This window comes from Canis aureus, chromosome 5, assembly GCF_053574225.1.
Source record: "Canis aureus isolate CA01 chromosome 5, VMU_Caureus_v.1.0, whole genome shotgun sequence".
Lineage (NCBI taxonomy): Eukaryota > Metazoa > Chordata > Mammalia > Carnivora > Canidae > Canis > Canis aureus.
The window spans coordinates 61,102,118-61,125,602 of record NC_135615.1 but is presented as its reverse complement, the minus strand read 5'-3'; the positions used below and the strand labels follow the sequence as shown (position 1 = coordinate 61,125,602).

General features: G+C 53.2%; 1 protein-coding gene across 1 annotated transcript in view; it reads left to right on the top strand.

Annotated features, from left to right (window-relative positions):
- Positions 1–23,485, top strand: part of SLC6A2 (solute carrier family 6 member 2) — a 47,556-nt gene that overhangs the window by 19,017 nt on the left and 5,054 nt on the right. Inside the window, exons 4-12 of the mRNA XM_077898388.1 lie at positions 6,313–6,451; positions 14,193–14,327; positions 16,171–16,274; positions 17,486–17,610; positions 18,393–18,505; positions 19,722–19,850; positions 20,353–20,452; positions 21,797–21,897; positions 22,317–22,484. Coding sequence (XP_077754514.1) covers positions 6,313–6,451; positions 14,193–14,327; positions 16,171–16,274; positions 17,486–17,610; positions 18,393–18,505; positions 19,722–19,850; positions 20,353–20,452; positions 21,797–21,897; positions 22,317–22,484 — 1,114 coding nt within the window. The remainder of the gene's footprint in view (positions 1–6,312; positions 6,452–14,192; positions 14,328–16,170; positions 16,275–17,485; positions 17,611–18,392; positions 18,506–19,721; positions 19,851–20,352; positions 20,453–21,796; positions 21,898–22,316; positions 22,485–23,485) is intronic.

Below are 23,485 nucleotides of genomic sequence, written 5' to 3'. Positions count from 1 at the left end.
CACTGGATTTTTTTAATGGCACTTTTTTTTTTAATGGCACCCTTTTATCTAAACGTTTCTGCTTTAAAAGAGTCACCCCAGCTCAGTCTGGGGAGCCAGCAAGTAGGACTCTCAGTGCCAACCCGGAGGAGTCTAGGTCCTTTTTTCTCCTTCCCCAGAGCCTGCTGGCCAATTTTGTTGCCATCTTGTACTCATTTAGGCTGATAGATTGGAAACCTCATCCAAGGGAACAAAACCAGTCTCCCCAGGCCCCAGGCCTGAAGCCAAGGAGCCGGCAGCTGAAAAGAAAGCATGATGCTCTGTAACTTTATCTGTAAAAGGGCCCCATTGGTGAACATGTTCGGGAGACGGAAAACCTCTCCCCCCTGCCTGTCCCTGATGGGGCAGAGAGGTCCCCCTCCAGCCCAGCACTAACCCTCTGGGTTCAAATGTGAAGCAACAAATAGCCCGCTTGGCCCACAGACTTCAGAAAGCCTGGACCGTATACTTACGATGATTCATTTTCGCTAAACGGCTGGAAAAGTATAACAAATCCAAGTTACTGGTACTAGCCCTGAAGCTTGGCCTGCTGAGGAGAGGCTGGGTTCACATTTCTTTTCCCAGGAATCAGCTCAGGAGTCTGACCTTTTCACTGGCAAGAAGTATCTAGACCAGCCCTGAAAGCCTGAATGTGGACATCACATGAACCGTGGGGGCCTTTCAACTGTCCGGCTGGACACTGGTGTCATTTTAGCATGTTTCAGGCCAAGTACAGTTGGTCCAGTGCCTTTCTTCATCATTTTAATAGTCAAGTTGGCCAAATGGTTAGCAACACCACTCAACACTCAGCCCATGATACAATGAAGAAGCCAGAATTAAGAGGCAGATGGGTTCAGCACCTGATTCTGGCTCTCTATCTTTTTGAATTTGCCTACCCTCTCTTCTTCTTTGTTTTCTCTTCCCTTCAGCTGTTTCTCCCCTTCCCCCTCCATCTCCCCCACTTCCCCCAACCATCTTCTGGCCTCCCTCCATCTCTTTGTCTCTCTCAAGGCATAAGAGAGGAGCCTAAGTGAGGGCATCATTTTGAGTTGAGACTAAACCAGGCAGACAAATTGGGCCAGGAAGTGCATTCTAGATGGAAAGGAACAGAAAGTTCCAAGGCCTAGCGCAGTAGGTGCTTCATATGACGGAGAAACGACAGTGGTTGGCCATGGCCAGGAGCCCAAGGCAGGATGTGGTGAGACGGGGGATGCCTCGGGCAGGGGACAGCTAGGAAGGGCCTCAGGTTCTGGAAGGCTTATGTTTTTGTCCTTTAGATTGGGATTTCGTAACCTCTACCCCTTTAGTGCCGCAGGTTGGGAAATTCTCTGCTGGGGGCAGGGCAGTCCTGTGCACTGGGGATGTTTAGTAACATCTCTGGCCTCTGCCCACAAGATACAAGCAGTATCTCCCTCACTCCAGATGTCACAGCCCAGACATTGCCAAACATCCCTGGGGAGGCAGGGGGCAAAACTTCCCCCATCAAGAAACACTGAGGTGATGAGGAGCCTTTGAGGACCCAGGGGTGGGAGAGCGACATATTAGAAGGGCACGACAGACAGATGGATGGCTCTACAGCAGCGCAGCCTGGAGTGCAGCGGGGGAGTGGGGAGAGGGGGAGACTTCTCTACCAGCCCTGGGGGGGAGGGGGGCGGGGGGGGGGGAGGAGAGTGTGGGTCTGGCCTGGGACAGGCTGAAAGGGCGGGGGCATCGGTAGGTAGAGACCAGGAAGCAGGGTTAGGAGGGGCCAGGCACGGAAACTGATTGCATGGGGAAGCTGATGCAGGGTGAGTAGTTAAAGCCACATCTGGCCTGGGGGCCGCAGGGCTGGGAGCCGTCCGGGGAGGGGTACGTGGGCCTTTGTGGGCCGCACAGCTCTGCCCATTCACTCACACTTGCTCACCTGCTGACACACGTGTCCGTCCACACCCCCTCCTGTCCGTCTCCCTCCCCCCTCCTCCTGCCACACCTGTGCACTTCCTCTTAGCTCACCTGCTCTCGGGCACCCAGCAGAGATGGCACCCACCACCCCTCAGGGGAGCCTGCCAGCTGACTCCCTGAGGCTAACTCCCTCGGACATTTTGGGGGCACTCCTTAGTTCCTTTGCTGCTCCTTGAAGGCTAGGACGAGATTGTGATAGTTACGATGACCATTTGTGGAGCATTTCTTGAGTTCTAGGCATGGTCTTGCGTTCTGTGATTTCATCCTCATGAAAGCATCATATTGAGAAGGGAGAGGGCCCAAGATGGAGAATATTTGCACCAGCTTCTGTGCACCCCCCCCCCCAAACCCTGCAGGAGATCCTTGTGGCCGGAGCCAGCACCTGCTTGTCCACAGCCTGGCCCCCAACACTGCCTGGCTCACCGCAGATGCACAGAACGAGTTTGCACAATCAGTGAAAGGATGCAGGCCGCCCGTCGCTGGTGGCAGGGCCAGGGCGGGAGCCCAGGTCTGTCCGACCCCAGTTAGGGCCCGTGGTCTTCTATTTGCCTTCATGTTCTTGCAAATAATAGACATGACAATCTGAAAGGGTGAATACCTGAATGTGTGAGTTCGTGCACAAGGTCAGTGGTGGCCTCCACAAGTGCAATCACCTGCCCAAGGATAAGATAACCAGGTTTCCAGACTCAGGGTACAGTTTTCCCCACAAGTGCAGCATCTCCCACTGTCATATGCACTGCTCCCAGGGAGCGCAGCCATCTGCCTCTGATTCTGTGGGCTCCTCTGACACCCAGGCATACAAAATTTTCCAAGCCCACATTTTATGAGCCTCTCTGAGCCTTTTTTCTTTCCCCTTAGGCACAGAAAGCCAATATTATTTTGCCGGGAAAGCAAAGACAATTTCTGGAAGACTCAAGCTTGCTCTAAAGAAAACCTGTAATTTAGGCAGAACCTCTTGTTCGAAGGGTCTCAGCCTTGGCTGCCCAGTAGAATCGCCTGGGGAATTGAAAAGACGCTGGCACTCTGCATGGGTTCTGAGTTCATTGGTTGAGAGTAGGGCCCAGACATCCGTAATTGTTAAAAAGATCTCCGCGTAATTCAAATGTGCAGGTTCAGAAGCTGATAGGGCTCCAAGTTACATTCTCCATACCTCGTATTTCTCTTTTGGGGGGAGTGGGTAAGTGAGGAAGAGGAGGGAAGGGAGGAGGGTTGGTAGGGGGAGAGACTGATACAGATAGGCAGGGAGACGACTGACTACCCCCCAGTTTATCCACTGTAGGTGTGCAAACTTTTGCAATTAGTGATGTCCATCTTTTGAGTTAAAGCCCTCCTCTAGGAAAGGACAATATATATTAAACTACTTTAGCCTTTAACAGTAGTGTACATTTATCAATCAGCTGCTCTCTGAACAGACCTCTGGCTGAGAGCAAAGTGCTATAGGATGAGACACAGGGAAGTTAAGTTTCTTCGTTGGGGGGAGTGGATGGTCGCCCTGGACAGTGTGAGGAACGTGAACGGAAGGCTGAGGACCTCTCCAGGTTGGGGAAGAAGCTGCTGAGAGAAGTGAGGGCATGAGAAGCTGAACCTCTGTGCTCCCTGGTTCCTCATGAGCGGGCCCTGGGGTCTCATTTTTTAGAAAATGGATTATTGAATTTAGCAAGAAAGGGTGTGAACAGGTGTTTCTGATCCAACACTCTGCTCTGAGCTAACAGGCCTGGATGTCAGGCCTGGGCTTATAACTGGGACCCAGAAATGGCTCATTCACCTCCTCACCCTGAGAGAGCCTTACATGCAGCCAGCCCTCACGTGGTAGGAGCAGGGATGGGTTGGGAAATGAGACAAGAGCCACAGGAACTGGAAGGATTGAAAGATCCATGCCAAGAGTAATCATGGAGGCCTCCCAGAGGAGGTGACATTGGAGCAGGGCCTTGAATGGTGTTGGTAGTTTTCTGGCATCTGAGTGTAGGGTGCAGTGGAGGATGGGCAGGGACCAGTTCTGGGTGCCCTTGAAGTTCTCTCAGTTCCCAACACTATCCTTTTAATGCTGTGTCTGGTGCTAGAGTATAAGCCCGCCATGCAAGGCACTGTGTACAAGAGTCCCCAGTGTATAGCTGAGGCCCTGGATGAGCCTGCTCCCAGTGGGCCCTCCCTGACAGATGAATGACCTGGGTGCGGGGCGGGGGGGGGGCACCTTACCAAGCTGTCCTCTCTTCTGCGGAAACAGTTCGGCTTTCTTTGTCTTGCAAGGATGCTGAATTGTGAGAGGGTCCTCCTGCCCCTGGGATCTGGTCTACTATCTTAGCAGTTGGTCTTAATCGACCTTTGGTTAAATTCTAAGGTCTTTGATTAGATTAGTAGCAGCTGGTCATTTTGTGTGCAATTCTATTTACTCCTTCTTCACTGTAGATTGTAGGAGAGACCCCAGTAGTCTTAAACCTCATTTTATTCTTTTTGTCTTCCTTACTTTAAAATACCCCACTTTTTTTTTAAGATTTTATTTATTTATTCATGAGAGACACAGAGAGAGAGGCAGAGACACAGGCAGAGGAAGAAACAGGCTCCCTGCAGGGAGCCTGATGTGGGACTCCATCTCAGGACCCCAGGATCATGACCTGAGCCAAAGGCAGATGCTCAGCAGCTGAGCCGCCCAGGTGCCCCTAAAATACCCCACTTTTTATTGAAGGATACCATATTAGAAAGAAGTGCATATCCCTAAGGGAAATGTCAGGAATGTCACAAACTGAATGCAGCCATGTTACCAGCACCCAGATCAAGAAACATAACCAGTATCCCAGAAGTCCCTATGGTATCCCCTCCTATTCAGCAACCCCGTCCCCACCTAGGATGTACCTGCACTTCCTGACTTCCAACTCCTTAGATTAGTTTTGCCTTTTGTAGTTTAAATGAGTGTAATTAGACAGAATTAGACTTTGGCTTTGGTTTTGACTTCTTTCTCAAAGTATTTTGTGTGAGATGTCTATTCATAGAGAACTAGTTGCTTTATGATATTCCATTTTATGAATATATCATAATTTATCCATTCTACTGTTAATGGATATTGGAGTAACTTTCAGTTTGAGGCTATTGTTATTAATGCTACTTTGAACATTCTAGAACATGTGTCTTGATGAACATATGTACACATTTCTATTGAGTAAATACCCAGGAATGGAATTGCTAGGACACAGGGTATGCATACCTTTAGCTTTAGTGGATATTACCAAATAGAAGAAACATTTATTCTCATCTTAGTCCCTAGACAGGGATCTATAAACTCAGCAACATGAAAGTCTGGGATTAGATAATTCCTTTTTGTTGTTAAAGATTTTATTTATTTGGAGCACGTGGGTGGCTCAGTCAGTTAGGCATCTGCCTTCGGCCCAGGTCATGATGCCAGGTTCCTGGGATGGAGCCCTGCATTGGGCTCCCTGCTCAGCAGGGAGTCTGCTTCTCCCTCTCCCTCGATGCTCCTCCCTGCTCTCACTCTCACTCTCACTCTCAACTTGAGATTGAGAGAGAGAGAGCATGGGAGAGAGCACAAGCAGGGGGAGGACCAGGAGCCGGGGGAGGGGAAGAAGCAGACTCATCACTGAGCAGAGAGTCAGAAGGGGGGGCTGACCCTGGGACCATGACCTGAACCAAAGGCAGACACAAAGGCAGAGACAGAGAGGCAGGCTCCTCATACAGAGCCTGATGTGGCCTCTGATCCCAGGACCCCAGGATCATGACCTGAGCTGGAGGCAGATGCTCAACCACTGAGCCACCCAGGTTCCCCAGGACTGGATAATTCTTTATTGCTAGAGGCAGTCCTGTGCACTGCAGGATGTTAAGGCCATCCTGTACATTGTAGGATGTCCCCAGTCACGATCTTCTAGCACGGCCTCCTCCCTAACTCATGACCATCAAAGGTGTCTCCACACCTTGCTAAATGTCCCAGTGTCCCCCTGGGGGCGGGGACGTCAAAACTGCCCCATCACTCCTATTGAGAACCGCTGCGCTGCCGTGAGTGCTCTCAGGGCCAGGACTTTTCCTGTTATTTTACCACCATCTCCCCAGGACCAGGCATGCAGGTAGCACTCAAGAGATTTTTGTTACATTGAAAATTTTTGTTAAAAAACAGATGTGAGCGGGAAGACTTGCCAGACAGATGATTTGCAGGCCCAGGCCAGGCCAGTCCCCGGCACAGGCTATGACTATGCGGAACAGGCCCAAACAATGCAGGGCACTGGCCGGGGCAGCCCAAAGCTGGTTTCCAGCAGTTTGCGCCTTCGGGGACTGGCCTGTGGGCCAAGGCCTTGGTCATCCTGTCTGACGACATTGTCTCCCTGGTCCCCTCTCCTCTCCTCCGGGCAGGCGTGGCGTCCTGCACCTTCACGAGAGCAGCGGGATCCATGACATCGGCCTGCCCCAGTGGCAGCTCCTGCTCTGTCTGATGGTCGTCGTGGTCATCCTGTTTTTTAGCCTCTGGAAAGGAGTGAAGACATCAGGAAAGGTAATCTTTGTTTCTATTTAAGTTGGGAAGTTGGCCTAAAAAAAAGATTTTTTTTTTCTAGCTGTAACTAGGTAGTTGGCAAATAGCAAATGTGGAAGTGGAAGTAGAGAGCTGGGGTTTGCACACTCCCCAGCTCTGCCACTGGCTAAGTGGGAGACCTTCCCTAAGCCCAAGTCTCCCAGCAGTAGGGTGGAGGTGTGCATCAGGGCTCCATGCTTTTCCACCAAAGCTCCCAGGGATTGGGACACCCCAAGTGTCTCAGGCAAAAACCTAAAGCAACCTATTCTTGTGTATTGGATAAATCATGAATTCTGGCCTAGAACTTGATGCAAATTTGCATCCTTCTCTGGAATATAACCATCTCCTTCACTATGAAACCAGTGTACTTCATCCAGCAGAGTGGTGAGTGCCTGCAAAGAAAGGTCTAGGTTTCCTGGGAAGAGGGCTATGGGGAGGGGGCCGGGGACATAAGAGGGCCACCAGAGTCTGCATTCTGACCTGTGTGACGCTTCCCCACCCCTGTATGGAGCCCCTCATCTCATGGCCCATGTTGATTCTGAGCCTGGGGAACATCATGAGAACAACCGCATTTGGACCCTATGGGGTCCATGTGGAGCTTGACTGGTCCTAAAGAAGCTATCATTGAGAAATTCTCCTTGTATTGTGATCAGCTACTGCTGCATAACAAAACACCCCAATGACTACCCCAAAGATGTAGTCGTTTAAAATAACCATTTTGTTCTCGTGATGGTGTGGGTTGACTGGGACCAGATAGGTGGGTCCTCTGCTCCTTGTGCTGTTGCCAGGCTCCATATCTGGGGGCATGGCTGAGCTGGAATGTCCAAGATGGCACACACTCATGGATGGTGGTGAGTACTGGCTGGGAGCCCAGCTGGAGCTGTCAAGCGGAGCGTCTTGGGTAGTTTCCACAAAACCTCTCCAAGTGGCTTGGGCTTCTCACAGCATGGCGGCTGAGTTCCAAGAGCAAGTTCCAAGCAGACAAGCCCCAGTGTGCAAGTAGCTCTTCCAGTCTCTGCTTGCATCATGCTTGCTGTTGGCCCAGTGGCCAAGATAAATCTTATGGCGAAGCCCAGAATCAGTGTGGGAGGAGACTCACACAGCTGTGGGTTCACTGGGGGTCATGAGGCCAACAGTCTACCATAATCAAGTAAGTGTGAATTTGTAAGGAGCTTCATTAGACAAGTGATTTGGCAAGTGGCATGCGTCAGGGGAATGTCTGGTATTCCTAGAGTCCGTGGGTATGCCAGTGAGAGCAAAGACAGTGACAGGGAACCAGCAGCCAGTGGGGATGAAATCAGTCAAGAAAGGCTTGAAGTGGAACTTCCTAACAGCATGGTGGAGACCCAGAGTGTACCCCAAGGAGGAGCCAAATAAAATGCAGACCAGGGCTGCAAGAAATTCTGTGATAGGGCAAAACCAGGCTAGGACCCCTACCATTCTAGCACCTGGTATAGAGTAGGTCTTAGTAAGTATTTATTGAAGCATTCATGAGGAAAGGAAGGAAGGTAGGAAGAAAGGGAAAAGGGTGGGTGGATAAATAAGTTGGGGAGCCTCACTGAGTGTTCCTTCAAATTCAGTACAACTTATTAAGCATTTATGGACATTTATGGACGCACCTGCGACATGCCAGGCTTGATACTAGTATTAGTGACTAAAGAATAAAGACCAATTCCTTCTCCAATTGCGTATCTTCTTATATGTATTACAGACAGGCATAGGTCAACCCGTGTTGCTAGTTTCTTGAGTCTTCATCCAGAGACATGTGTGTCCTTCTCTAAATAAACAGTAATGGTCACAAACTGTACAACATACTATTCTAGGTCTTGATTTTTTTTTTTTTAATTTTTGACTTTAAGATCCTTTCATATCAGGGAGTCAGGTTACATTTTAACTGAAATACAAACTGTATTTTGCACCAGCCCTTGAATCAATTTAGCGGATCGCGACAATTTTCTAAGAAGGAAATGGACTGGAATGCATTGTGCATGGTAAAGGAGCAGCTGGCTTTCGGAGTTTGGATTTTAGCTATAGCCATCCGCACGTGTGTGTGTGTGTGTGTGTGTGTGTGTGTGTGTATTTTGTGTCGATCTACAAGTTGTTTGTTAACATGAGTTGTCATGGTGAAAAAAAGTGAGAGATCCTGCATTAGAATTAGCTCTTTAAACCAAAGACCATGGAGAAGGTGGCATTTGGCCTAGGTCTCTAAGGACAGGAACAGATAGGGATGCGGAGAGGGAGGGGGTTTTCAGCGGAAGGTTTTCAGCGTCAGTGAAGCCACTGAGGTGCCGGAGCCCCAGGCCAGCCTCGTCCAGCCCCTCAGCTCCTCTCCTGGGTCTCAGGAGCACGGCTCTCTTGGCCTCTGCAGGCAGCAGAATTGCAGACATCTGAGCTTTACTACTCTCCTGGCGTGGGCGCGAGGCCACCGCAGCTCCTGATGTTGCATTCCAAGATTAAGTGCCCTAGAGCCATTGCCAGGGCGAGTACAACCGGCCCCAGCTAGTGTAGCACTTGGTCCGATGGAGCAGGAGTGGCTGATGGGAGATTGATGGGAAGAAGGAGCAGAGCTGAGCATGCTCAGTTCCTCTGTGCAAAGGCACCTTCAAGGAGTCATGCCCCCCCTTCGGCCCCTAGGGGAACCCCACCCCCCACCAGGTGGAAACTTGTCAAACTGAAGCCACAGCCCACATTTTCCATAAATCCCCCCAAACCAAAGCCACAGCCCACATTTTACGTAAATCCTCCCCCAGCATTCTGCTGGCGGCTGAGCAGGAAAGGGCCCCTGGCTGTCCATGGGGGAGGGAGCTTTCCAGAATAGGGAGCTTCACTCAGGACATTCCTGTGCCCGGTCTTTAATTGTTTTTATAAACTGGCTCAGGAGAAAATCAAGAACACTGCTGATTTCTGGCCAGACTACATCTGGAACAGGACGGAGCTTTTCTTAGCAGGCTTCCACAGCCGCAGAGCAGCCTGAAATGAATTGCGAATGTTCACACTTCCCGGCTTGGCAAATGAGGGCTCTGTGCCCGGGAGGAGATGTGACTCCATTCCACGGTGGCAGCAGGGATGGTGGAGGGCGGGGCACAGTCTGAATCAAGGTAAGGGGTGACCCCACATCACGCACTCTGACCTTGCCCATTGACCATCTCAGGGTAAAGGGCAGAGGTTGGAGTGGGGAGTTAGCCTCCAGGGAGTCAGTTAGGGAGCATGCGTGCTGCTGCTTGCAATTCTAGAGTCCTGCCTGCCTCTCCCATCTCCCGAGTCTTTGGCTGAACTGGCTTTTAGATCATCAGCCTAGTCACCGAGCCCCTAAATGTCAGACAGAAGGCACACAGAGGCCATCTACGCCAACCAGCTCATACACATGGGGAGGCCGAGGCCTGGAGGGGGACAGGGTGTCACCAAAGTCTCTGGCATGGCTAGGACTTGACCTTGACTCCCAAATACACAGGGAAGTGAGTGATTAAGAACATGGCTTTGTGACCAGAGCACCTGGGTTGGAGTCCAGGCACCACTGTTTCCTGCTGGGTGACCTTGGAATTAATGCTGCTCCCTACGGAGGGCAGTTAGTCATCGTGCCAACCTCCAGGGTCATTGGGAAGATGAACAGGAGGTCCTTGGTCCAGGGCTGGCAGATGGAAATTGCTCAATACATGATCCTTGTCCTGCCTTTGTGTCCTTCCTCAGCACCCCTTCCAATGCTCTGTCCCCACCCCAGAGGTTTGCAGACTCTGCTGAGGAGGCTCAGCGCAGCTCTGGGGGGAGTGGCGGGCCCAGGCTCCTACCTGCTCTGCCTGAATTTTCAGAAGCCTTGGGCTCTCCTATGCCTGGAGATAAACCAAGACAACAGAACTGGCTAGAGATGGCCACCACGTTCCGCCACTGCACTGCCAGGCTGCCGGCTGTTTGGGGGACGGTAAAAGACAGAGCACCTCTCAGATTCTGGCAAGAGTGGTAGGGTTGGGGAAAAAGCCGGACCAATTAAAAAAAATGAGTTTTAGAATTTTTAAATAGAAAGGTCATTTTGTTGTTTGTGAGTTTCAACACCTAGTTCTTCTACCCAAGTCTTCCCACTAATGGTTCAATACAAGCTGGTCCTGCCTTGCCTTAGCTACTTAATTGAGCCCATTATTGGAACCATCGGTGGGTCCAGTTAGTGACTTAATTGGACCCATTGCTCAAATGCAAATGATATTTTTATAGTGAAGAACATCATTTGCATGGGAGTGATGAATATGCTAAAATATTTACAGATCAGCATTTTCTTAATGTAACATCAGTACAAGCCCTCACCCCATAAATCTTGTATATTTTCATTATTTGTGCAAATGTCCTTAAAACCCAGTTCAGAAGATGATACATTCTGAATCATTAGAGGCTAAATCAGTGCAGTTTTGTACTGATAAAGCACAGACATTTAGCATCCCTGTGTTAGAGTAGACCTTCGTGGTGACCCCGCGCAGTGCTTCTCAACCTTTAATGCAAGTAAGAATCACATGGAGGGAGGGCTTGTCAAAACTCAAGAATGCTGGGTCTCTCCTTGACCGTCTGATTCCACAGCGTGGGAATTTGCAATTTTGACAAGCTCCTTAGGGGTGCTCATGTCTCTGGTCCATGGGCCTCACCTTGCTCTAGGCAATCTTGTGCCTAATGCCTGGATCTCTGGCAATATTTGCACTTTCAATGATGGGGGCCTCACCATCTCCGCATCTCTCCTGGAAGCTCATTCTCTCTTTAGAGAGCTCTGTTCACTGGAAAGTTCTTCCTTTTATAGAGCGAAGATTTTCTTCATTGTGATTATCAGCTGTTGGTTTGAGCGTGGTACCCTAGAGCCAAACAAATCCTAGCCCTGATCCGTAGAAACACAAGGTGGATGAGAAGTTGGATTGAGGTGATAGAAAGCAGTGGCCTCCCTTGGGGACTGAGGACATTTGGCTAAACAACGGGCTGCTCTTCACTCTTTTCACGTCCTGCTCAAAGATGGACTAAGTCTGGCTTTTTGTGGCCAGAGATGCACTGCAAGTTAAAATTTTGAGAGCAGAGAAGCCTAGGGTGGAGATGACAAGAGCCCAAGTGTCCCTTCCCTTTGCCCAGTTTGCATACTGGGCACACGTCAGTAGGAGCTAGTGGTTGTCCAAGGATCCAGGGAGCCTTCCTTTTTGCACAAGATTTTAGGCAGCTGAACTCACTTCCACTAGCAATTCTGAGAACTTTCCATAAGACTCAGATGATTTTCCTTTCAATACATGTGCAAGGACAGGACAAGCTCCTCTTTCTTTTTTTTTTTTTTTAAGATTTTATTTATTTATTCATGCGAGATACACAGAGAGAGGCAGAGACATAGGCAGAAGGAGAAGCAGGCTCCTCTCAGGGACCCCGATGTGGGACTTGGTCCTAGGACTAGGATCATGCCCTGAGCTAAAGGCAGATGCTCAACCTCTGAGCCACCCAGGAGTCTCCAGGTTCCCCTTTCCCTGGTGCAGTCAGGGTCAGCTCCATCATGCCCTGATGTTCATTGTGTCCTCATATGTTCCAAATTAAATCCACGTTAGAATCTCAGACAGGACCAGTGAGTGCTGCTTGCAGTCCCCCTGGGAGATTCCTTGGAGTCAGAGCTGAGGATGTTTTTTGATGGTGGAGTATGGTCTCACCTGGCCTGCTGGGCCAACCATTGGGCCTGCAGCTGTTGACATGAGTTTTAGGGGAACACAGGTTAGGGCTCAATACAAAGATATGTGAAGGCTCCTCCTGTGCCTGTCACTAAGCACTCGTTTGTCCCAGTTTGGGAGAATAAATCCAGGATTGATGTGAGGTCAACCAGTTGCAATGGCTCCACTTTCCAAGTCATGTTTTCCTTCTTATTTGTTTTTGGCAATTTGTCCTCCTGTTCCTGCACTTCTGAAAGAAAACAGAGAGCTAAAGCCTGTATCCACAAAGACTACCCCTCAAAATAGAATGAAGGAATGATGGAGGAACAACTGGATACCATGAAGCAGAGGAGTCTGATGCCTCTTCTGATTCCCTGAGAAGACATGACCAACTATTGAGACGTTTAATTACTCCCTGACTCATTTGCTCATTCATTCACTTGCTCATTCTTTCATTTGTTCCTGGACTAACTGACCCTCAGAATTAACACTGACTCACTCATCTGTCTACCCATCCATGTGCTCAACAGTGTACTTACCTACCATCCATCTACCATTTAACTATGTATCCAACCATCCAATCATCCATCCATCCAATCATTTATCTATACAACTGTCCAATCACCCATCCAATCATTCCTCCATTTAACTGTCCACTGATCTGTCCATCCATCCATCCATCCATCCATCCATCCATCTGCCCATCCATCCATCCAGTCATTCATCTATACAACTGTCCAAGCATCTATCCATCCAGTCACTTATTTATACAGCTGTTCAATCATCCATCCATCCATCCACACATCCAATCATTCATCTATGCAACTGTCCAGTCATCCATCCCTCTATCCAACAAATGCTTCTTAAGCACTCATGTATGCCATGTGCTAGAAATACAAGTTTGAAAAATGTAGGGATTTTGTGTCCAAAGAGCCCCTGGTCTAATGGGAAAGACAGACAAAGAGGATAAATCCCAGTCTTCAATGTAAGCATGGAAAACAGAACTTGGTTTTTCATATTTCATTTTTTGTGTTGAGCCCACATCTTTCTATACCAGTAAAGAACTCTACCCCTAGTCATGTTTCAGGCTTCCATATTCCCCCCAGAGATATGTAAAGATTCTAAGGGCTGCATAGTGCCAGGACTTTGGGAAGAAGGACCCTCTGGCCCTTAAATCATGTGCTTTCTTTTGTTTTAGCGGAGTCTTCTTGGGTCTGGCTAACACAGCCCTGAGCAAATTCTTTTGCTGGGGGCACTGTCTTCTTTCTGCAAGGCTCTCCATGGCTGCATCTGCCTATTGCAGTGATTTTTAACCTTGACTGCACATTTACATCACCCGGGCGATGTCGTGGACTGGAGCTTTCAAAACATACTGAAGTGCAGGCCCCACTCCAGACCAATTAAATCAGAAATCCCAAGAATAAGATCTGAACTTTGACATTTTAAACTACAACTTTCTTCAGAGTATTCTAATGTGTAGTCGGGGGTGAGAAGGGACAGCGAGGAAGCCCATACAACCTTCCCCTCTCCCTACTTTTCGTCTCTATTTTTCCAGCTTGGGCAAAGGGGTGAGAGAAATGTCACTTTTTAGTCTAGGGATAATCTCTTTCTATATGGGGTTCTGGATGAGACAGTTTGTCTTTGTCCAAAATCTGACCCAAGATAAAGAACAGCCAGAGATTCTGCTTTCTGCCCAGCCACACCCCTTCTTGGACAATGAACCCCTTCTTGGCCAATGAGTTGGGAGGATATGTTTGAATGAAGGTAGATGGAGAGAGGCGGGAAGGACAGACTGGAGGGAATGCGGCAGTGGGGAGCATAACGGTGGGTGCTTGCCTGGGGCCACTTGAAGGGGTCAGTAGAGGCAACTCCTAGAGGAGGAGGTGCTGGGTGCTGTGAGAACCTAGTCTTTGTCCTGGCTGCAGGGCCGCCTCCACGTGCGGCTCTCCCGCCTGGTTCCGAGCTGCTGGAGGGCATGGCCTCGCCTGGAGATGGAGCTTGTGGCCCATGCACCGTGTGGCCCGTGCACCTTCCCAGGCGGGGGCCGGACCCACAGCAAGCCTGTCCACCGCCAGGTTGTGTGGATCACAGCCACGCTGCCCTACCTTGTGCTGTTTGTGCTCCTGGTCCACGGCATCACGCTGCCCGGCGCCTCCAACGGCATCAACGCCTACCTGCACATCGACTTCTACCGCCTAAAAGAGGCCACGGTCAGTGCCCAGGGATCACCCACGCTCGGGCCGGGGTTGGGGCGGGTTCTCAGGGCAGTGGTAGGAAATCTGGTCCCAGCTCTGATGCAAATTTGCGGCGCCGCCTGGGACGGTGGACGGGGCTACAGCTTCTCCATCTGACCGATGCCCGTTTGATTTGCACCTGACGGTCTCCCAGCTCTGATGGCCCGGGACGCTGTGGCTCCGTGGTGTCCTTGACAGACCCCTCTTTCCAAGGGGAGCAATACCCTGTCCTAGTCCTGACACCTGCCATGGCCTCCTAGTCCCCACTGAGTCACCCCAGCCTAATTCTACGCTCTAGTCCTCGCCCTGCCCTCTGCTGCCATCTCACGGTGTTGGCAGAAGCAGCCGCCTCCACAGAGGGCTCTGGGCCCTGCTGATTCCCTCCAGGCTGCCACAGCCTCCTCCACTCACTGTCCTGCCCAGAGACATGAACTAAATGAAGATGGGATGATGTGGAGTGCAGGGGGATGAGGTTGGGATCAGAGACAGTGTCGGAGGTACCCAGGGCCTTGAGCATCTTCCAGCCATGGCCGAGATCATCTCTGCCTCCTCCCTGAAGCCTGTGTCAGTGACAGCACCTCAGCACTTCCCTTCACTATTCCGAAAGGCTTCTTTTTCTTTTTTCAAAGATTTTGTTTATGTGAGAGAGAGAGAGCGAGCGCACACAAGCAGGGAGGGGGCAGAGGGAGAGAGAAGCAGACTCACCACTGAGCAGGGAGCCAGATGTGGGGCTCGATTCCAGGACCCCAGGATCATGACCTGAGCCAAGGGCAGATGCTTAACTGACTGAGTCCCCCAAGTGCCCCCCAAAGGCTTCTTCACACTCTCTGAAACCACAGTAATCCTGGCAGGTGGGAGCAACATAGGAGGGGCACGTCTCAGTACACACCTCCCATAGCTACAATGTCCCAACACACCAGTGTTACAGTCCAATGACCAAGAGGGAAACCTATTTCCTTAGTAACCGTCAGAAAGATAACGGAGCCTAAGACTCGAACCAGTCTTGTAAATCCTGAAACAAGTCAGAGTTCTGTTTGTTTGGCACCTGTTCAAATATCCTGTTCTTTCTGATGAGTAGAAACGGAGCCTGCATGCCATCTCCGGGAGCAGACCTATCCTCCTCCATCGGATTGCTTCTCTGGGTCCAGCCTCTGCTTTAGAGTAGGGGAAGCCTAGGATAACATGGTGACAGAAAACTTGCAAGTCCAAGTTGCGTGGGCCTCTCTGTCCCAGTGGGCTGGGTGTAATTACCCCCACTGTGCAGACAGGTGAGATTGGCCAGGGCTAGAAACTGGCGGGAGTAGGGGTGGGAAGGGTACCCAGATCTCCGGGCTTCCAGCCATGTGCTTTCATCACCCAGTAGTTGGAATAAGTAACCCCAGCATCCCACCTTCCCCGAGGAGTCAGCGCTGGCTGTGGGCTGGTTGAAGCTGCTGGGAATCCTTGTCCCTTTCCTGAGGATGCTGTCTGTGCAAACCCTGAGATGGTCAGACCCTTTGCCCTCACTCCATCCACGTTCTAGCCTAGAACTGTGAGTTTAGTCATTTTCTTTGAAAATCTGGGCATCAGATGACCCAGTGAGTTCCTCCAGGTTGAGCTCGTTCATGGCCACCAGAGCCAGGAGCTGCTGGAGAGGCCGTGGTCTTCTCTCCACCGTAGCTTCACGCAGGCTTCTGGGGAGGAGTTGCGTGGCTGCCCATCGCTGGTTCAGACCTCACTTCCTTGGGTCTCAGACACGCCCCGGGGCTCCCCAGCCTTCCTGGAGCAGCCTTCCCCACTCTCTAGGAAGCAGGGGGTGATGGCTCTTGGCCCATTTCAGGTATGGATCGATGCAGCAACCCAGATATTTTTTTCCTTGGGGGCTGGATTTGGAGTCCTGATTGCATTTGCCAGTTACAACAAATTTGACAACAACTGCTACAGGTAAGATCCTGGCCAGGGCTCCGGAAAGCCTTAGATCCTGGGGACTGACCCCTGCAGGGATGGGAGGGAAGATTCTGGTCTGTGGACAAATGAACTCTTCTAGGGACCTTCCATGAACTCCAGAGGGGGTGTTCTGTGCACTCTGGCGTGGCCTGTGGGGGTCCTAAGGAGGGCCTCCCAGTCCAGGACACCTCTTAGACACTCAAGGTGAGAGGCTGGGAAGGTTGAGGCTACTAATGCTGGGAGGTCATGGGGACAGGGAGTTGACACAGAGGAGCACTGTGTGGCTCTCAAGAGCAGACAGCATTGTCTGTCTGTCCATCTGATGCCCAGACAGGCAAGGGCTGGTCACGCGAGAGGTGAGGGCCTGGCAGGAGCAGAAGTAAAACCGCAGGGCAGACTGGGAAGTCCACCCGGGCGGCAGAGTCAGAAGACCACATCCCGGCCCGGGTCTAGCTCAGCCTCTGACTCTGCCTCCCGAGGGCTTCGCGCTGCGAGGGCTCCGCACAGGAGCATGTGTTGGATCCGCTCCCGTCACTCTGTCGAGGGCTTGAGATGGAATCACACCACCCTCTGGCATGGGACAGAGTGAGTGGGATGAGCGCATGCCCGGGGGTCAGGCTGGAGGCCGGCCCGGGAAGTGGGGGATCAGCCTCTGCAGGAGATCGGCAAGAGCAGGGAGGGGAGGTGGAGGGGAACCTTGGAGGACAGTTGGGATTGTGATGGGTGGCCACAGAGCAGACGGCGTGCACGGTGGGGACAAGCCCGAGAGGAGCCAGCGAGGTGGGATGTCTGTGGGCCAGTGAGTTACTGGTCTGGGTTGTTCCAAGACTGCGTGCTGGGGAGTCACGCACGGGAAGGAAGCCCGGAAGGAAGGTTGGGTCGTCTCGACAAAGCTCTTGAAGGCCTGGGTGAGAAGCTGAGAAGCAGCAGGGAGCTGCGGACAGTTTTGCTGAAGGAGGAGGCTGGTCATGTGGTTCCCCAACAAGAGTTTGATACCGGCCTCTGGTCTCAGAGTGACCCCTGGGAGCTGTCAGTCTGTTCCCTGCACCTGCAGGTCCTGAGCCAGTGGGGCGCTGGGGTCCCCGTGGTGGCAGGGAAACTGACGAAACGGTGGCATTGGAAGCAGCGGTCCCATAGACAGTGCGGGGCTGGGGGAGCCGGGTGGGGGTGTCGGGGGACTTAAGCAAATGGTGCCTTCTCTCCCCCAGGGACGCCCTGCTCACCAGCACCATCAACTGTGTCACCAGCTTCATCTCCGGGTTCGCGATCTTCTCCATCCTCGGCTACATGGCCCATGAGCACAAGGTCAACATCGAGGATGTGGCCACTGAAGGTGGGTGGGCAGAGCCACCCGCCGACGGGAGAGGGGCCAAGAGAGCCGGGAAGGGGCTTTCCCGAGGCCGTGGGAGCACGAGGGCTGGACCTGGAGGCTTCCACGCTGTCCGCTTTCTCTGAGGCCGTTGGTGGCCGTTCCAGGCCGGCCTGGCTCCTGCATGTGCCACAGAACCTTCCCCCCGTCAGGCTAGCGGGCCGGACTGTGGAGCCCCTGTGCTGAGCCCCTGGCATGCCTGCTTGCGTTCTCACGGTGCTGTGAGGCACGTGTGAGTCAACTCACTTTAAAGGTGAGAAAGCTGAGACTCAGGCCCCGTGAGTTGTCCCAGGTCACCCAGCCAGTGAGCCATGGTGCTAGCATTCAGGCCCTGAGCCATCCGACTCTGGACTCTGCCCTTCCCTCCTGTTGCTCCTATTCTTATGGCCACGGAGAAGCTGAGGCCTGGGAGGAACTCATATGGACTCTGAGGACCACAGGCTTTTGAGAGTTAGAGGCTCCCCGAGGGTGTACGGGGTGCAGGGCTTGCAGCCCATAGCCTACAGCTGTCTGAGTGAAGCCCAGCTCTCAGGCCTGGCTGCTGGAGGTGAGCCTCCTTGGGACCTAAGAAACTAGGAGCTGGAGCAGCCGGTGGCACCTGTCATCCACAAACCCTTGGTCTGCCCCAGGTGACTGACCAAATATTGTGGAGTCGGCTGGGCTGATTGGGCCTCGGCTACTCTTCCGCCACCCGCATCTCAGACCCGAGGAGCCCGTCACTGACAGGTCCTCGGTGCTTCTTACAGGAGCTGGTCTGGTTTTCATCTTGTACCCAGAAGCCATTTCCACCCTGTCAGGATCCACGTTCTGGGCGGTCGTGTTCTTCATCATGCTCCTGGCTCTGGGGATTGACAGCTCAGTGAGTGACCCTGCTCAGGAGACCACGCCACACACACTGAGGGAGGGAGGCAGGGTGGGGGTGAGGTGGGCACACTGGGCCTGACCCTCTTCACCCCACCCCACTGACTACTCGGCCTGAAGTTCCCACCTGATTCCTAGTTTCCAAGAAGCCCTAATTAAATACAAGATAGTGAGTCCTCATTCACAAAAGCAAGACTTAGATCAAGGCCGAGAACCCATAAAATCTCCAATGGCATCAAGAAATCCATACCAGAAGCTTCCATCAGATGAGCCAGCCCAGTGCCCTCCTCTCACACCTAGGGAAACTGAGTGCAGAGAGGGCGTGGGTGGAACTTTTCTCGCACCAAGCACTGTTTCCATTAGAGTTCATCACCAGCCACCAACGAAAACACTTGGCGTCTCATTGGTTTCTTAGAACCTTTTATTGTACCCACACGCAAGAGTAGATTTCCTGGCCTCTCTGTGTCTGTGCCCATCTTTGGTAAGTTTGCAAGAAGTCTTGGGGTAGCGCTGGCGAATGAGGGTCCTCTTACGCCTCTTCCTTTCGTCGGCCCATCTGCCGGGAGCAGTGTGTTGAGTAGGATTGTGAGGCCTCTTCCAGGCTCATAGGAAGGAACACTGAATGTGGGTAACATGGTGTGCGGAGGGTAGAGGAGACGCGTAGAGGTGGCATGTGTGCTTCCTGTCTGCCATCCCAGGCGTGCGGTGTCACTTAAGTAAGCACATGACTGTTACTCACCGGTGACCCTTTCAGACTGGCCTTTGAGATGCCCTTGCTTGACAGTTGGAAAGGCAGCCAGAAATCCTTGTCAGACTCTGCTGCCTAAAGTTCCAGGAAGCCTTTTACTTATATGCAAATAGATTACAGGGGTGAGTGGTTTGGCATTTTACCCTCCCCCCGCCCCACACACCCTCCTGGGCTCATCAGTCCCCCTCTCAGGTCAGGCAGGGCCTGGGGCAGGAGACAGGGACCTGCTGATCAGAGGGAGACAAGGGTTGCCTCTCCAGCCTCCTTCACATAGTTTCTGAGTTCCAAGTTGGGTTGAGAGCAAGGCAGAGTGGGGTGAAGAGGGGGAGGAGGGCGAGGCTGCCACCAGGGTGCCTGAGTCCCCCTACCCCCCAAGGCTTCGGGAGGTCGGAAGGAGCCTGGGACCTGAGACTCAGGTGTGGGCAGCCCCTCATACCTGCTCCTCACTCTGCCTGGCTCCGTCCAGATGGGAGGCATGGAGGCCGTCATCACCGGCCTGGCGGACGATTTCCAGGTCCTGAAGAGACACCGGAAGCTCTTCACATTTGGTGTCACCTTTGGGACCTTCCTCCTGGCCCTGTTCTGCATAACCAAGGTGAGGGGGCCTGGGCTCTGGGTCACCTGGAGCTCCTGGGGCTGCAGTTCAATCCAATGCAGCCAGGAATTCCCAGTCTTGGGGCTAGGGAGGGGGTCAGGGTGAGTTCAGGGGAGACCACGACGTGATGGTGGGACCTGGCAACCTCAGCCCTGCAGCCTGACCACCCCCCTAACCCCCGGCTACACCCAGGCGTCCTCAGTCTCCCAGCTCTGAGCCTGAAGAATTCCAGGCAACTCTTCCCAACTGCTGATCTGTTTGAGGGGCAGCAGAAGCCCCTGTGAAAGCCAGCTCACTTGTTACTGGCGGAAATACCCAGCCTCAGACCTTTGCTACAATGCAAATAAGTAACATCAAGACAATACCCCCACAACCCTGTCACCCGCCTTCTCGGACAGGGTTCTGAGCCAGTGGGACAGCGGACAGGTGAGTCGGGATGGATGTGACAGTCGGTGGCCATTTCTGGCCCGCACGGCCTCAGGCTCTGTGTCCCCATGCCCAGGGTGGGATGTACGTGCTGACCCTGCTGGACACCTTTGCGGCGGGGACCTCCATTCTGTTTGCTGTGCTCATGGAAGCCATCGGAGTCTCCTGGTTCTATGGTACGTGGGGGGCCCGGAGCGCGTGGAAGAGCCTCAGTCACCACCTGGAGATGCGAAGGGGCTGTCCATTTCCAGGGGAGCCACTGCTGATTCCAGAGCAGAGCAAGTGGCTTCTTGGATTCAGCTCTCCCACCCCCCAGCTCATCTTTGCATTTTAACAGGAAGCTGCAGAAACCTCCAGGGGCACCCAGTGCCAGCTTTTAGGGAGCAACGCCCAGGAAGCTGCTGCTCCCCAAGCCGTGCAATCCCTTCTAGAATAGGGTTGCCACACTTAGCAAATAGAAGACAAGACACCCAGTTAACCTTGAATTTCAGATAAACAAAGAGTAATTGTTTTAGGGTGAGCGCGTCCCAACTATGGGATGCACAACTAAAATTGTTTTTGCTGTCTCTCTGAAATTCAGCCGTAACCGGGTGTCTCGAATTTTCTCTGGCAGCCTTATTCTGGAGGTGAATGGGGAGCACGTGTCACAAATTGTCACATGCGTCCCAACTGTTCCTTTCTTTCCCCCACGGGTCACACCAAAGAGTTAATCAGTGTGAGGCTGGACTCTTCTGTCAGAGAAAGGGCAGGCCAAGAGCCGTGCACGCTGCGGTCACTGTTCTAAGCGACCCGGAGCCAGGCTGCCCGGCTCTGTTACCTGGGCATGTCCTCCCGCTCCCGGGGCACTGCTCTCCCTCTGGAAAAATAAATCGGAGTGGCACATAAAAGGCGATATGGTGTATTTTTTAAAATCTTTAATTGAAGTATAGCTGACCCAGAGGGTCGCGTTAGTTTCAGGTGTGCGACGCAGTGATTGGACACCCCGTACGTCCCTCGGCGCTCGCCACGCCGAAGGTGTTACCATCTGTCACTCAACGGCTTTCCCGCAGTGTCAGTCTTCTCTTCCCAGGCCCCACGACTGACTTATTTAGAAGCTGGAAGCGTGTGCCCCCTCATCTCCTTTATCTGTCGCTGGTGCCCCCCCACCCAGCTCCCCTCTGGCCACCACCAGTTCATTCCATGCAGTGAAGCCTCTGGTTTTTTGTTTGTCTCTTTTTTGCTTTGTTCCCTCGTTTTGTGGTTTAGATTCCACCTATGAGTGAGGTCACGCGGCGTCCCCTGTCTGTGACTGACCCACTCCACGTAGGGGCGTCCTCCACCTAGGCCCGGCTGTGTCCTCCGCGCCTGCCGGGTGGCCGGGCCCGGGTCTCCTAAGTGCCGGGGAGCCGGGGTCTTGCCCCACACCCCACCCCCTCCAGGGGCCTGGCCCTCACGGAGGGCAGCACGGGCGGCCCCTGGGGCTCTTTGGGGCAGGGGGTGGGCCGTGTGACCGGCCCGCCCCGTGTCCCCTGTGTGCCCAGGTGTGGACAGGTTCAGCAACGACATCCAGCAGATGATGGGCTTCAAGCCGGGCCTCTACTGGAGACTGTGCTGGAAGTTTGTCAGCCCCGCCTTCCTCCTGGTGTGTACCGGTGGCCGTGGGGGCTGGGTCCGGGCTGGGGACACGGGCATCTCTGCTTCTTAGGGAGGAGGTTCCGGGACGCAGAGCCTCCAACCCCGGTCACGCCCGTGGGTGCTCCCAGCCGGGAGGCTTCCACGTGGCCGGGTCTCAGGGGGCCGGGTCCCCAGGGGGCTGTGCGCGCCACCCCTCGGCCGGCTCCACGGTCGCCTTCTCATTGCTCTTGTGTCCTTGTAGTCATCATTTGCTTCTTGCTCTCTTCCTCCTTCTCCACCTCCTTTTCTCTGTTCCCGCCTCCCTTCTTTGCTGCCCTTTCTGTGCTCCCTGCGCCCACGGCCTCGCCTCCCGGGCTCCCCCCCCCCTTTCTGTCGCCTCTCCCCATCCCGGTCTCTCCTCCCTCCGTCCTTCCTCTGTCCCCGCAGTTTGTGGTGGTGGTGAGTGTCATCAACTTCAAGCCGCTCAACTACGACGACTACGTCTTCCCACTCTGGGCCAACTGGGTCGGGTGGGGCATCGCGCTCTCCTCCATGGTGCTGGTCCCCGCCTACGGCATCTACAAGTTCTTCAGCATTCGGGGCTCCCTTCGGGAGGTGAGCTCGGGGCAGGGACTGGGAGGGCGGCCATCGCCAGTCCCCCGGTGACATGAGAGAGGGTGGACACCCCGACGCGGACCCCAGAGCCCCCCCCCCCCCCCCCGTGTTCTCACGCGTAGAAGTACGGACCTGGGGAAGAAGAAGGGAGCGCTTGGCAAGGTGCCCGCCAAAGACGGGGTTCACCGCCTGCCCCCTGCTGTCAGGTTCTGTGTCACAGGAGCATATGGCCTCCTGCGTCCCTGCCATTGTATTTACATGAGGAGGGGCCACTCACCCCTCGAGCCCCCTTCTGAGGTTTGTCGGGTCCCGCATGTCCCCATCTCCCAGTCTGAGCTGAGCTGGCGGTGGCCTGGCCATCTCGGCTTCTTGCCCGCCTCCTTCCTGAACCTGACGCCTTCCAGCCTGGACCAGAGATTTCCAAAATACATCTTCTTCTTTTACTTGTGTGCACGTACACGGAGAAGGGTTTAGGAAAGAGTGCCTTTGCTCTGAAACCATGTCTGTCCTATTTGGTTTTCTAAAAATGCCCTTTCTTTTATAAATATTCGTGCCAGTCTTCGCCTCGCGTCCTTACTTTGCAAGGTGAAGCGTCCACTCCCCCACCGCCATGCCTCACCTCCCAGCTCCTTGCTGCCAGGCTGCTGGGCACTAGATGGAGCCCCCAGAGCTCACATTCTAACCAGGGGACGGGCAGACAAATGAGGACGTCAGGAAGCCAGCCGGCCAGGGCCAGGGACTGAGGGAAGAGGGTCCGGGCGGGCTGTGTCTGCCCCTCCCCCAGTGCCTTGTGACCTGTTCCTGCCCTTGAGCCTCTGGGCCACCAGGGGGACCTGTGTTCTGTGAGCTCATCCTGGAGGTGGGAACCAGCATCTGCCTTGAGCTTTTCCTTTTTCACACTCCGGGAGGGCTTCCCACCGGGCCAGGATGTGTCATTGATCCAAAAGCATTCCCTGAGTCCCCGCCGTGGGAGGCCTGCCCGACCCCCTGTACCCCCACTG